At 29.6% G+C, this 15,386-nt stretch overlaps 2 protein-coding genes across 2 annotated transcripts; one reads left to right on the forward strand and one right to left on the reverse strand.

Moving 5' to 3' along the window:
• The first annotated feature begins 1,622 nt into the window (after positions 1-1,622).
• Positions 1,623-3,083, forward strand: LOC115719211 (uncharacterized). Its single transcript, XM_030648164.2, has 4 exons — positions 1,623-1,699; positions 1,817-2,419; positions 2,495-2,558; positions 2,658-3,083. Exons 1-4 carry the CDS (start codon positions 1,623-1,625, stop codon positions 3,081-3,083), a joined length of 1,170 nt encoding a protein of 389 aa, XP_030504024.2.
• Positions 3,084-9,949: 6,866 nt separating this feature from the next.
• Positions 9,950-15,095, reverse strand: LOC115718615 (glucomannan 4-beta-mannosyltransferase 2). The gene is made up of 9 exons (XM_030647429.2): positions 14,368-15,095; positions 14,173-14,271; positions 13,788-14,040; positions 12,423-12,533; positions 11,734-11,870; positions 11,530-11,643; positions 11,232-11,431; positions 10,902-11,123; positions 9,950-10,749 (listed from the first exon to the last, which is right to left on the reverse strand). Exons 1-9 carry the CDS (start codon positions 14,704-14,706, stop codon positions 10,587-10,589), a joined length of 1,638 nt encoding a protein of 545 aa, XP_030503289.1. The 5' UTR covers positions 14,707-15,095; the 3' UTR covers positions 9,950-10,586.
• Positions 15,096-15,386: the final 291 nt, after the last annotated feature.

A 15,386-nucleotide genomic window follows, 5' to 3' on the forward strand; every position in this document is an offset into this window, starting at 1 on the left:
TACTGCCATAAAAAAGGTAGGGTTTTGAGGGAAAATATCTCTTGATCCGCACAAGAGAGGAAGGTCCTTTTTTACCTTAGTTTTTTGTACTTTGGGATGTTGGTGTAGGGGCATTTTAATGCTTAATTTCCTACAGTTTTGTTAGAGATACCTTTGTTGGAATGTTAGAGGGATTAACAACCAACAGAAGCATAAGAAAATGAAGCAATTGATTTATTCTAAAAATATTGGGTTTGTTAGTCTCCTAGAAACCAAGATTCAAAATAAGAATAAGGGGAAAATGTATACTAGTTTGTTTCAAGGATGGGGTTTTTCTAATAACAACCCCTAGTTAGACAAAGGGAGAATAATTATTGCTTGATAACCTAATGTCTACACTGTAGATATTAAATTTTGTTCTAGTCAGCTGTTTCATTGCTATGTTCACTCAAATCAGCAAGCAGGGAAGTTTTTTGTAACACTGGTTTATGGCTTTAATGATGAACAAATAAGAGGAGAGCTATAGGCAGACTTGGAGAAATTAGCTAAGGGGATTGATGAGGCATGGATAATGATGGGGGAATTCAATGAGATACTTAATGCAAATGAAAGAATTGGAAAGAAAGCACAATGTACTCATTCTCAGAGATTCAGAGATTGTGTGGAGCATTGTGGTACGTTTGATTTGAAGTTTTCTGGAACATTTCTAACCTGGAATAATAAACAAAAGCATGAGGATAGAATTTTTTCCAAAATTGATTGAGCAATGGTCAATTCTCACTAGATGAATTCTTTTCTTTGTTCTGAAGCAGTTTTCTTGCCTGAATTATGCTTTGACCATAGCCCTATCTTAGTGTCAATATACCAGGATATGAGCTTTGGAAAAAAAAAAACCCTTCAAGTATTTTAACATGTGGAAATTGGCCCCTAGATATGATAAACAGGTTGTTGAATGTTGGAAAGAAGAAGTCAGGGGTTCCAAAATGTTCAGAATTGTTACTAAATTGAGAAGGTTGAAGCATGTGCTGAAGAAGATCAATAAAGAGGGCTTTTCTGAGATACATAAAGCAGATTTATTTGCTAATGCTGAATTAACTGTAGCACAAGAGAATTTGAGCAAAGACCCTCTTAATATGGAGCTGATGGAGGCTGAGCAAGAAGCATGCAGGAAGTACAATGAAGTTCATAAGGCATATTCTCTGTTTTTATCACAGAAAGCCAAAGTTACTTGGGCAGCTTATGGTGATGACAACTCTGCCATTTTTCATGCTTCTCTTAAGTTGAGAAGAATCCATAAGAAAATTTTCTCGATTGAAGATGAGCATGGATTATGGTGTGATACACCAGAAGGGGTCCAAGATGCTTTTCTAAGCTACTATGAGAGATTATTAGGGACAAATATGCAAGATACAAAAAGAGTCTTTCAATCAATGATTGACCTTGGGCCCAACGTTAATGATCATCATAGAAGAATTATCCTTGCTGAATACTCTGAATAAGAAGTGAAAGAGGCCTTATTTTCAATACCTAGTAACAAGGCACCAAGGCTTGATGGTTTTGGCAGTGCATTCTTCCAGGATAATTGGCAACTTTATGAAATAGAGTTTGTGGAAGTTGTTCTGTCCTTCCTTAGCTTTAGAAAAATGTTAAAGGAAATCAACACTACCACTATCACTCTTATTCCTAAGACTACTTGTCCAAAGAGTGTTACTGACTTCAGGCCTATCGTATGTTGCAATGTCCTACATAAGACTTCCACCAAAGTTGTTTGCAATAGATTAAGGAAGATCCTGCTTGACCTTATTGCAGAGAACTAATGTGGATTTGTTCACGATAGGTATATTGCACATAATGTTCTAGTTTGTCAAGATTTGGTGAGACTATATGGGAGGAAAAACTGCAAATCTAGTTGCATGATCATAATTGATTTAAGGAAGGCCTATGACACCATTGAATGGGAATTCTTAGAAGAAATGTTGATCGGTTATGGGTTTCCTGACCAGTTTATACAACTTATTATGTGCTGCATAAGAACTCCCAAATTTTCTTTGCTCTTCAATGGATCCATGTGTGGTTTCTTTAATGCAAAGAGAGGGTTAAGACAAGGGGATCACATGTCTCCCCTTCTCTTTGTGCTAGGGATGGAATACTTCTCTCGAATTTTTCAAAAGATTGGGAATTGGCCTGGTTTTAAATTCCAAGATAGATGCTCAACTTTGAAACTGAACCGTATGTGTTTTGCTAATGATAAACTGATTTTCAATAATGGAGACTTTATTTCAATAATGTTGCTGCGAAAAGGATTGAAATTATTCTCTTCAACATCAGGATTAATGCCAAATGAACAGAAGACTGCAATCTATTGCTCTGGAATGCCAGAACCTGAAGTTGTGAGAATACTGGAGGCCTCAAATTTCACAAGAAGTTCCCTACCATTTAGGTAACTTGGAATATCTATATGTTCAAAGAGAATATCCAATGATGAATGCCAATGTTTGTTGGAATATATGGTCAGCAAAGTCAAAATGTGGAGCTCAAGGAATCTTTCTTATATGGGGAGAGTGACACTGGGTAATGCAGTGCTAATCTCCATCCATACTTACTAGTCTCAGATTCTAATTTTGCCAAAGAAGTTGCTCAAGGATATAGAGTCAATATGCATATCTTTTTTATGGAAGGGAACACAAGATGGAGCTGGACCTGGATTTGTGGCTTGGGAAAAAATTTGTCTCCCCAAGGGAGCTGGAGGTCTTGGTTTTAGAAACATTCAGGAATGGAATGTTGCAGCAATGGCCAGATATGTGTGGGATATTGCTAGTAAGAAAGATTGTTTGTTTGTGAAATGGATACATAATGTGTACTTAAAAGATAGACAATGGTGGGACTATGACGCTGACTGTAGTTGGTATTGGAAGAAACTGGTTGGGGTCAAGAATAAGTTGAAGCTGAAAACTGATGTGGCTAGTTTTGTACTGCAGAAATATAAAATTCAGAATGGCTACAGGTTGTTATTCAGCAATCATGGGAAAATTTCATGGTGTAAATTTGTGTGGGATAGATTGATCATTCCTAAATACAAATTCATACTATGGCTAGTTCTTTAGGGAAGATTAAATACCAAGAAAAGAATTGGAAAATTTGACACTAACATAGACATGACTTGTCTATTATGTGGGAAAGAAAAAGAAACAATAGAACACTTATTTTTTGCTTGTGAATATAGCAAGAATTGTTTAAAGGAGATTAACAGAGGCTTGCAATGGGGATCAAAAGCAATCAAATTGTAGCAAATCCTGCAATACATTAGCAAAACAAAGGCCTTCTCAGCCACTCGGAAGAGCATGATGATCACTATAATGGCAGGGATGTTATATTATGTATGGAGGGCAAGGAATGATGTTATATGGAACCAAAATCTATAGCAAATCAGGGTCATATTGAACAGAGTTCAGCATGACAACAAAATCAGAATTATGGGGGTGCTGCCTAGCAAAACTAAAGAAGAGGACAAGCAATGGTTGTTGAATTTGTAGGAGATTTACATGTACTTAAAATATATTGTGTATAATTCAGATTTACATGTACATGAAAAGTAGAGATGTAATTGTGTTCATTTTGAGCAATACAAGTTTTTTATTCATAAAAAAAATGTTTTGTTAAAGTATATTAATGGTTTTTTTAGCTTGTGCGGTATGGGGTGTATCTCGTGGGATTAGGCCTGGCTTTGGACATAGGCAAACTAAGTTTGTACTTAAGGCCCACTCAAGCCCAATTTTTTTATTAATTTTTAAAATTACACATATATTTTTTACTGATTTTAAAAATACTAGCCCAATGTTTTTTATTATGGCCCACTAAAGTTTCCCTTGCATAGAATCATGTAATTGTGTGTGGTGTTTGTCATCTTCTCCAAAATTATTTTAGAGTTTATAAGTAAATTTTATGGAGTATTTTTTATTTTTCCTGATTATTATTTATATAAATTGTTTTGTTTTTAATTAAATTGGTTTTGAATGTTTTGAAATCAAATAAAAGAATAAGTGTTATTATTTGATACTAAGGTGTTAAATACTATATTGAGGTGGCTCTTTGTAATTAGTTAGTGATATCTCATGCTATTTATTAAAGAAATAATTACATAAAGCACAAGAATTTAATCTTTTACTTTCAAAGATTTTTTTTTTTTTACATTTTTATGGTGTTCTATAAAATAACAAGGAAATTACATAAAAATAAGAGAAAAATAACATCAAAACAACAACAAAAAATAACTTATAGCAAATTAACAAGAGTACAATATAAAAATATATAATCAAAAGACTATATTTTCTGTAAATAAGATCATAAAAATTGTAAAAAAATTTAAAATTCTATTTAATTGTATTTTTGTAATATTTTTATTATTTTCGTGTATTTGTGAAATAATCTCTTTATTAAATAAAAATAAATATGTGGAACCTAATATTAAAATATACTAATAAAAATTTGTCACTTTTTATAATATTTATCACCTTAGAATATCCTTAACATATCGATCTAGATGACATTGACAACCTTATTGAGTTCTTTTTTAATTGAAATCAAACGTTTTGACTTTACTGATCCCACGTCACTAAATACACTTTTTTGATTATTTTTTTATAAAAAAAAAAGAGAATTACTTCATATACTATTTTTTAACCTTTTTTTTTTCAAATTTACTTTATATACTATTGTGGACATTGTCCCTATGAAATAAATGGTTGATAGTATTGAGTCATATATAAGAACATGAGCTATTTCACTCATCACCAATTGGTTTTGAGATGGAACCCCATGATTCTCAACATGGTATCAGAGTCATATCCCTTACGGGCAAATGATCCTGTTTGATCCGCACCTATACAGATAGTGACTATGTCCACTCTGATACGATTCAAAATCGGTGAGCAAAAAATAGCCACTATCTTGAGGGAGAATATTGTGGACATTGTCCTACATGAAATAAATAGTTGAGTATTGAGCCATATATAAGAACATGGGCTAGGAACCCCATGATTCTCAACACTCCGGTAGTTTCTATGTGGGTTGTTATACGGATTTTGGTTGCGATTCGTTAGTTATTATAGGAGTTTCTGTGTGGAATTCTATAAAAATATGAAAAAATTATTTTAAAGTATAAAAATAAAAGAACCCCTAAAAAAATAATAAGTTTTGTTTTATAAATGTATACTTAAATTATTTTCTAAAGACTTTCTCTCTATTTAAATGGTGAAAGATTTTTTCCAACTGCAACAAATGGACGTGAAAATCTAACTACATATAGCAATCAAATTATTCATTTAAATATTTAATATAAATTAAAAAAATTGGACCAAAAATAATAATATCCAATCCCCACTCATTTGAATTTTGCTTAATTAATATAAAAACTATTTATGTCTTTCTCCTATTTTAATTTCGTATGATCTATATTATAATAATGAAAATGAAGAACTATAGATCTCCTTTCTAAATAATTGATATATTATAAGAATCAATTAAAACAAAAATCGAATGATTTTTGACAAAGACACCTTATCAACTCATCATTCAAACTAGTTTATTTATACAAATACACTAAATATATATAAATATATAAAAGTAATAATATGACAAGAACAACACATCTATATATACTAGCAAAAAACTACGTGCGAGACACGTATACTAAATTTTATGCTAATTTTTTTTTATGTTATTTGAAAGTTATACAATTAAAAATTAAAGAAAAAATATTATTAGTTATTAGGTGAGATTATTATTATGTGTATAGGAAGAAATCACAAATTAATTAATCTTATAATCTTAACTTTAATCAAATAGGGTTCTAGATATATGAACAATAAATAATCACGTAAAAATAAAAAATAATTATTTGAATAAAGAATTCAATATGCACAGTTATATATATGAATTCCATTATTCAAAATAATTATTCAATATATGAACAATAATTTGTCACGCTATATGTTTCCCAATAAAGAAATCCACCTCCTCATAGTCAAAAATAAATAATACTTGTAATGGAGTACCTAAAAGAAACAAAAATTCAGTTACCATAATCGGAAAAGGTTTAAGTGATCTAAATAATGACTAAGAAGATCTAAATTACAAAATGAAAATAACATGTCTATATGAGTATGATTTTTTTGCTATATGAGCATGATTGATCTAAGAGAAAATAGATAAACCTATAAACATATAAATATATTTAATATTAATTTTGACAAAGAAACAATTCAATTATAAACAATTCTAAATATCAGCTTGACAATTTTAACACACTAATAACTCATTAAATAACCATAATGTATACATCATGATAATTTTATTTTATTTGATATCAAATGATAGAGATTATTGAGGTTTTCAACTATAGAAAATACACTATGATCAAAAAGTAATGCTCATTAATTGTATATTTCAAAGAAACCCTAATTTCCATGAATGTCCCTAATAAGATATAAACAATAAAGTTGTAAATTAAAAAAAAAATAGCAAAATTTCAGTTAATATAAGAAATAGAACAAATTGAAGATTTATACAATACTGGAATTTGAACTCTTATAGGTCATTATTGAAAATTGAAAGATGTGATGTTTGAGTAATTACATGTATCGTGTAATTGAAGATTTGATGTTGAGTCATTTTTTTGTTTTTATTTAATGATGTTTTTTTTTTTTTTAATTTAATGAGATTTATTTTATTTTTATTTTATTATATATAAATGAAAAGTGACCCATGAATTTATCATAAACCATTTTATTTTTAATATAAATAATAAGTCACCCATGAATTTCTCATAAACCAAGAATTCGGTTATATAGGCACACTTTATATAGAATAGATATGCCAACTTATTATTAAATATAGAATATACTATAATTTAATGCAAAATCGATCTCACACAAAACCATATGACACTAAAAAAATAATTTTATAACTATATATATTATATATATAATCATGTCATAATGCCGACAATTTCTTTCAAATTTACTTCTAATTAATTAATTTTATTTTACAATATAATTATTTTCTTTTGTGCCGACACTTTAATTGCAATTTTAATGTGACATAATATAATACACATTTGAAATAAATACTCTTGCTAATATTATTATATATATATAAACAAATAAATTGATCAGATATTGACCTGAGTATATACTTGAGCCTAAAAGCAAACACACACACATACACCCTCTAATTTTTTTTAAAAAAAATTATATGTATGTGTAAAAATTAGTTAAATAAATAATTTTTATATTTTTTACATGGTCCCATTAAATTATATATGTATATATATATAAAAAAAATTATTACACAATATATATATAGGTACGTACGTACACATTATTGATTGCATGAGATTAACCTTCTGTCACAGCCTGGTGCTTAGAAAATAACATCTCCCATATTTTGGATTTTTCGATTTAGAAGTGTGTATATATAATATATATTATGGACTGACATTTATATTATAAATAGTAGTATAATTAACTTAGTTTAATTTTTCCTGGAGAATAGTAATTATTATATAAATAAGTAGCTAACTAATAGACTGACAAAATAGTTGGCAAAATGACACAAAAAATCCATTGATAGGCAGAACATGAACATGTAAATTGGTAATTATAATTAATTGATTAATTAATTATTGGTTAAATTAATGAGTTTGAACATGGCCAGCTGCAACTGATTACATTCATAATGGTTTAGAATATCTGTGTTCTGTGCCTTCTTTTGATCTATTAATTCCAAATCATCACTACATTTTCATTAAAAAAACTTCTTTCTCTAAGTTGAAGAATTCAATCAATATATATATATAGATATTTATACATGTATGCACATGTTACAGCATGTACATTTTTCAAAATAAAAATAAATGTATTGTATGTATAAAGTTATCATTATCAATTAGTAAAAGTTTATTACAATATTTCAATTTATTATATAAAGTCAAAGTTATGGGTTTTTTTTGGGGGAAGAAAATCTCCAATATTCATTTATTTTTATTTTTTCTTCTTTTTCAATTTCCAATTCAACTAAGCCCCCCAAATCATATATATGCATGTGGTCACACATATATTTATATATTATATTATTTTGTTACAATGAAAGACACTAGTAATACTTAGCACTTTCTAATATATGAAATTTGTTCTAAAATTTGACGAGTCATAGAAAAAAAATATTTTTTAACCTTTATTTAAAAAAATTAATAAAATAAAATGTATATATAATTTGATGAGTAATACTCATATATACTTATTTATATATATATATATATATATATATATATATGAATATGGTTTGATGAGTTCTTCAAAAAAAAAAATATGGTTTGATGAGTGAAAGAATAGGGGAGAGTAATTAATTTGCTAATTAAGAATGGGATTAATTTTGTCAAACCAACATGCAATATATATTAAAGATAAAGAAAAAAAAACATGGATAGTTACAATTAATATTAATTAAGAGACTTATGATTGCCCATTGTTTCTGCATTTAGATATCTTAAATTATTATAACTAGTCAGAACAACTTGTTTTGGAAGATTCCATAATGTATACCATACACTATATATACTAATATATATTAATATTATGTTGATAGACAATCATCAATGTCTTTAGTGATTTAAGTAAAAAAAATATACACAGAGATTTTGGAATTCCCAACACTCTTTAAAAGTTTCACTCTATATATATACTTTTACCAACATTATAATTACATTATAGGTTGCATTAATTAGAGATTAATTATATTAACTCTCACCTTGATTTAAGTAAAGAAAAAGTTTAGTACAGATAATGACACTTCTTGTACAAGTAAGCCTAAACTTTTTTAAACATAGTAAATAATATACAAACATTGTTATAACTTTCAAAGTGAGCAAAATGGTCAGAGCAAATAATATATGTGTATTTACAACATGATCACAAGACTTTGAATTAATGATTGATCTAGTGTTAGGCATGAAAAGGTAAAATGAAAATGTTGGGTTAGCTATTATAGGTTTTGCCTTGACATGGCTCACCTAGTAAAATTTTAATGAACTTATCATGAAAATGTTTGGACATGTCAAATAATGATAATGAGTGATCTAATTTGGTTTATACCATTTCAAAGTCAAACAATTAATTATGACATGACTTTTTCCCCTAAAATAAATAAAACTCACTAAAACATTACTACTCATCATAGTCCTTAAATTAAGCTTAATCTTCAAAATTCCTCTTGTTATTGTGATAAAGGGTAATTATTAGGATGATATGCATGCTTAATAATATTAATTAGACAAGTGATTAGAGTGACAACCTTGTCTTTTTGTTCAATTTTGATATTTAAATCTTTTACATATTGGAATATCAAAGTAACCTTAGAATTGTACATATATATTTACATTATTGTCCTTCTTGCCATCCTTTCTTTCCCAAAAATTAAATATTAATGTTAGGTTCAAGATTGGTTATAATAAAAGTGTTAATTATTTATACTTAATTTAGATTTTTGTTCTCTAAATTTTGACATATACTAAATTATATCTCTAAAAAATTTCATGTCGTTAAAAATTATGTTTCTCTTAAACTTCATTTAATTTTACTAAAAAAAGTGTGATGTAGATGAAAATTTTAAAAGCATAATTTGATACATATTAAAGTTTAAAGAGCATAATTTGGTAGATATCAAAATTTAGAAATTAGCATATGAACAATTTTTTTTTTGAAAGCAAATGTTTTAGTATATGAACAATTTGATATTATGTCATTGTCTCTAATAATAGTTTTCAAATATGTCAACATTGGTCCCCTCATATAAATAAAATATCCAAATAATAATTATTAAGCATAAAAAATAATCAAAATATTTTTTTTTTGATTAAGTCTCTCTGAACCTTCTCCTGTATATATAATCAAAAGCATAAAAAATAATCAAAATATTTAGTCTCTCTGAACCTTCTCCTGTATATATATTCCATACAGTTTTTCAATACACTCTAATATAAAGAAGTTTACAGAGACATCAAATGGTAATAAATTACAAATACACCCTTTTCAACTATGAGATATTATTCCAAGCAAATCTAACCTAAACCCACCCAATTCTTCCAAAAAAAAAAACTACAAAATACCCCAAAAAAAATAAAAGGAAACAAAATTTAACCCAAAAAATAAAATTACAATGTTACCAAAAAATAAAATTTAAAAACCAACATAATAATAATAATAATAATAATAATCTCCTTGCCTAAATACTCTAAACCTATGCTGTTTTCTGCATCTTATCTAAGTGATCAACATCAAGAACAACATTTTCTTTCAATATTTGTTCCTCATTTCCGCACCACCGATCGATCGACCGATAAAACGCTTCGTTTTCTTAACTTAAAAAATGAGCTTGATGATGAGAACATATGGTACAAATTTCCTCCTCACTTATACATTTTTTGTTGCAGATGACAAGGATTTTTTGGACCTTGGGTGAAAAACAAATCATTCTGTTTTTTTTTTCTTCAAAGTATATAAATATATATAATTATAATAATAATAATAAATAATAATTTGCTTGAACTAAGATCATGAGCTTGGTATGATGGTGCCAACATAGCCAAATCCACAGATGAAGAAGGTAATGGTTTGAAGGAATAGGTAAACAAAGTAGTTGTTTTTGCCATGAACAAAATCATAGCATCCACATAAGAAGAGGAACACTCCAAAACCAAGCTCCAATAGATGTAATCTGTCATTAAATTAAACACAAAACAAAAAAACAATGAATAAATAACTAAAAGATTCTTCTTTTAGGATAAAAACAAAGTGGTATAACATGTGGTTGGTTTAGTAGTACATGTGCAAGAACAAAAAGAAAGAATTTTTAGTGATAAAATATACCTTGCACCGAATTTGAACCCGGGTTTTTTGAAGAGTTTGAAGGGTGTTTTCTTGGCGATAGCAGCAGCAGCAGCGTTGTTCTTGACGATATCTCCTAATTTTTCGGTGACAACCCATTCGTTGACTCTACCGGCTTCCAAAAGACCGATCAAAGTCGCCTTTGTTCGGTGCATCGACATAACATTCTCGAACAGAATCCAGTAAAACAAAAGGTGAATTGACCTGTTAAAGAAAAAAACCAAAAAGCAAGAACATTATTAAAGAGAAAAGATAACACAAATACAGTGTCCAAAATAATATTTACCCTAAAAACCGAAAAAGCAGACTAACCTTGGAGTTCCAACAGAGTTGAGAATAGTAATGACAGAAGGGATATAGACAGCTCCCCAGATTGGAACTTTGACTTCAGGAACCAAAATAGTCAAAGGAAGTACAACACAGTAAAATGTGAAAGTCACCATGTGAGCTATGATCTTTCTCACAAAGAAGAAACTGTATATAACATACACTTTCTTCCAGAATTTAACTTTCTGCATTATACAAAAAACAAACAAATTAAATTAAGGTAAAAAAACAGACACAAATTAATAATGTTTCTTCACATTTGTCACTTTAATAATTAGCTAACCTTATTTCTGACAATCTCCATCACCATTTTCCTGAACAAATTTGCTGGGCCACATGACCATCTATGCTGCTGGAATCGAAAAGCGTTGAATGTACTAGGCAATTCACTCTTCACCTATGTAGTTATAACCCGAAAAAGTGAAGAATTGGTAAGAAAAATGCTTTGGTTATTGTAAATTACAGAGTAGAGAAAAAAAAAATGTACCTGAAGGTCACCAAGGTAGACAAATTTCCATCCCCTAAGACTAGCACGAACGGCGAGATCCATGTCTTCGACAGTGGTTCTGTCTTTCCACCCGCCGGCCTCGTTAATCGCAGCAATTCTCCAAACACCAGCAGTTCCTACAAGAACAGAACAGGACAGCATTAGTCAAACTTAGTTCAGTTGACCAGTTCATGAAAAAAAAAAATGTTCCATACAATTGACCATTAGAAAATGAAACATAATATAATGAATGTTACACCTTCATGGAATTTCTCCATTTTGAGATTTGTTGGGTCTTAGAAAAATTAAAAAAAAAAGTTAATTTGTGAAAAAAATATAGAAAAATCAAGTAAGAGTAACCAGGTACCAAGGTAACTAATTACCATAAAGATGGTGACCAATTACTTTATACTGTTTTTTTCATATTTTTTTTTTACTTTTTTTCTAAAAAATTTCCATAATTTTTTTTTTTTTGAAAAAGAGTTTTTTTTTTCGAAACTCATATTTTAAAGCCCATAAAAATGATAATTCTCCAAAAAAATATTATTGGACTCTTACTTATATGTTTATATGTAGTATTTTTAAAAATTATTAAAAAATATTTGTATGTTTGGTAGACTCTAGCTGTAAATTTAACTCGCTTTAACCTAAACCCGACCCTTATAATAATTAAGTAATTTAAATTTTACCATTGAAGCCAAAGAAAGCATGTGTGGCTGAACCAACTTCTTGTTCAACTGTGAAATGGTAATCCAATGACATTTCTTGCATCCTTGTCAACAAGCATTCATCAGAATTCACTGCAAAAAAATAATTAAATTAAAATAAATTAATTGATAATTATTTATAATATAATTGAACATAGCTCACTTATTAAAAATAAAATATATATATATAAAGCATGGGAAATGGACCCCACACCCATGAGAATACTGGTGAGTTAGTGACGTGGCAAGTTTTGATTAGTTGATATAGCCAATAATACTAATAATAGGTTAAAATTAGAAAACTCCCAACTTTGGAAAAGTTTGGATGCCCTTTTGTTTTTTGTCCTCACGTGACACTAATCAGAACGCGCCACGTCATCTCTAGCACGACACTCCAAGTGTCGGTAGCTGAGGTGTGAGGGTCCACCATAAAAGCTTACTGTGCAACCCCAACTGCTTTTACTTCTTTAATATTATTATTATTATTATTAAAAAAGTAAAAACAGGTAAAATTGAAACCATGCACGTGGATGGCGCAGGAACAGGAAAAGGGAAAAGCCAAAACGAACCTCGACGGAGTTGAAATGACAAAACTACCCCTATTATTATTTTCAGTGTTAAAAAAGAATTGAGTTTGACCGTTTTGTCCGTACAACCCGGACTCGGTCACAAACTCACTGCTTACGTTCTTTCTGTCGCGAAATGACAAACCTACCCCCGGAATTCTTGCACTATTACTGTGCCCCCTTTGATATGACACGTCACCATCACTTCAACCCCAAAACTATTAAGGTTAGGACAGTTACGTCATTTCAGATGTCGTATAATTAAAAATAGCTACTACAAGGACACTTGTGTCAAAACTATTAATAACATTAGAAAAAAAAAAGGCTAACAATTAATAATCCCATAATAATTAATTACAAAAACATAAAATTAAAAACGCTTTACCCTACTAAATTACATTAATTATTTCAATATGTAACTGATAAATTAAAGAACATTGCTACTTATTGCCATATAATTTAATTTAATAAAAAATATTACTAATCAATCTTAAAATGCTTCTTACTGGTACGATATTTTAGCAATTTTCAAAATTAAAAAAAAAAAATGAACGTGGGCCCAAATTGAGCGCAGCCCAACCCGTGATTGATGGGTTTTACTCTTAAGTGGGCCCCCAATTTGTTTTTCTTCATGCCGAAAAAAGAAAAAAGGAAAAAAAGAACAACTTAGATAAGCTCAGCTGGATTTAATTAAAGAGACCACCGACACTCAATAAAATATTTAAAGCAGTAAAAAAGGAAAATAACTGTCATAAAAAAAAAAGGGTAAATAAAAAATTACCAAATCTCCATCGACCTTGGACGAGAGCAATGTCGGGATTTCTAGTCAAGTAAGGAATAGCACGTCGGAGATAATCCGGTTCCGGTCGAAAATCAGCATCAAAAATGGCTACAAATTCACAGTGTTTAACATAGCTTCTTTTAAGACCTTCTTTTAAAGCACCAGCTTTATAACCACCTCTTGTTTCTCTGATTTGGTACCTAATATTTATGCCTTTACTAGCCCATCTTTGACACTCAGTTTCCACCATTTGCTTCAAAAAAATTACCCAAAAAAAAAAGTCAAGTCGTTTTGTTCTAAAGTTGTCGTTTTTATTTATGGGTTGTATTGTCAAATATGTCAAAAATGGTAAAAATCCAAACTTTAACACCGTGTTTGGTATTACCTTAATTACTGGGTCAGTTGAATCGTCGAGGACTTGGATCACGAGACGATCGGACGGCCATGAAAGCCCACATGCAGCTCCAATGGAGACTTTGTAAACCTGAAAAATGAAATAAAAATCCAAACTTTTTTAGGCCAAAATGAAATAAAGAAAGAAATGAGTTTCAGATATTTATATATATTTATATATATATACCTCTCTTTCGTTAAACATGGGGATTTGGATCAAAACGACAGGGAAATTAGAGGAGCCCAATTCGACGTCGTCTTGAATGGGTTCATAGTTGTATCTTTTCTCTGGTTTTGGCCAGAAAAGTTTGACCAAAACGATGACGATTCCCATATAAACTCTCTCCATGAAAAGCATTAAAGACATAGCTAAGCAAATGTAAACTCCAATCCTCAGCAATGGGACTATCAATGGTGCTTTAATTAGCTCCCACATAAGTCCAATTTGAGATGCAATGTCATATCCAACACCAGGTCCTCCCTGAAACGTTTCTGGGATCAGAATTTTCTGAGCTGTTTCTGCCATTTTCTCGAGAAAATACAAAAGGGATTTTCTTTCTTTGTTTCTCTTTGAAATTGAATGCTGAAAAAGAATGGATTTTTTTTATTGGGTCGGAACAGAAAAGTCGAAACCAGAACAAAATGTTTCAGATCCCTCTTTTCTGTTTCTCTCTCTCTCTCTAATAAGAGATGGAAAGTACAGAAGAAAAAAGAAAGATTTTCTTTCTGTACTTTCCTTTCTCCCAAACACTCTTCTTCTTCCTCCTCTTCTTCTTCTCTCTAGCTAAAGATTTCTGCTTTCTGCTAGAGAAATGAAGCAGAGGCAGAAGAGCATTGAGCCACTGGTTTTTTTAAGTGAGAGAGAGAGAAAGAGAAATGGCGGAAGAGAGAGATAGAAAACTCTTGATAGAGAGAGAAACAAGGCTGTCCTTTTATAGTCAGTTTTGGGTCTTATTTTTCCAATTTTAGTTTTTTGTATTTATTGGGCTCAATTAATTATAATTATTTATTTATTTTTAGAGAAATATATATATATATATATATATAATTGACAGACTTTCTTTTTTCATGGATTCTGTTCTATCTATATCTAATAGTAAATGTCATCAATTTTTTTTCTGTAAAAAAAAAAAAAAAATCCCATATGTAAATCTGGCTTTGCTACAGATTTTCACTTTTGATTCTCGAACTCTTATAGGTGAAGAG

The sequence above is a fragment of the Cannabis sativa genome, chromosome 2 (genome assembly GCF_029168945.1).
Source record: "Cannabis sativa cultivar Pink pepper isolate KNU-18-1 chromosome 2, ASM2916894v1, whole genome shotgun sequence".
Taxonomy (NCBI): domain Eukaryota; kingdom Viridiplantae; phylum Streptophyta; class Magnoliopsida; order Rosales; family Cannabaceae; genus Cannabis; species Cannabis sativa.

Coding starts and splice junctions, on each gene's coding strand:
- LOC115719211 (XM_030648164.2), top strand. CDS start 1,623: ATGTTAAAGGAAATCAACACTACCACTATCACTCTTATTCCTAAGACT. Junction 1,700..1,816: donor AAGAGTGTTACTGACTTCAG/GCCTATCGTATG, acceptor TGTTCACGATAG/GTATATTGCACATAATGTTC. Junction 2,420..2,494: donor AGAAGTTCCCTACCATTTAG/GTAACTTGGAAT, acceptor ATATATGGTCAG/CAAAGTCAAAATGTGGAGCT.
- LOC115718615 (XM_030647429.2), bottom strand. CDS start 14,706: ATGGCAGAAACAGCTCAGAAAATTCTGATCCCAGAAACGTTTCAGGGA. Junction 11,644..11,733: donor TCTACCTTGGTGACCTTCAG/GTACATTTTTTT, acceptor ATAACTACATAG/GTGAAGAGTGAATTGCCTAG. Junction 11,124..11,231: donor AACTCTGTTGGAACTCCAAG/GTTAGTCTGCTT, acceptor TTTCTTTAACAG/GTCAATTCACCTTTTGTTTT.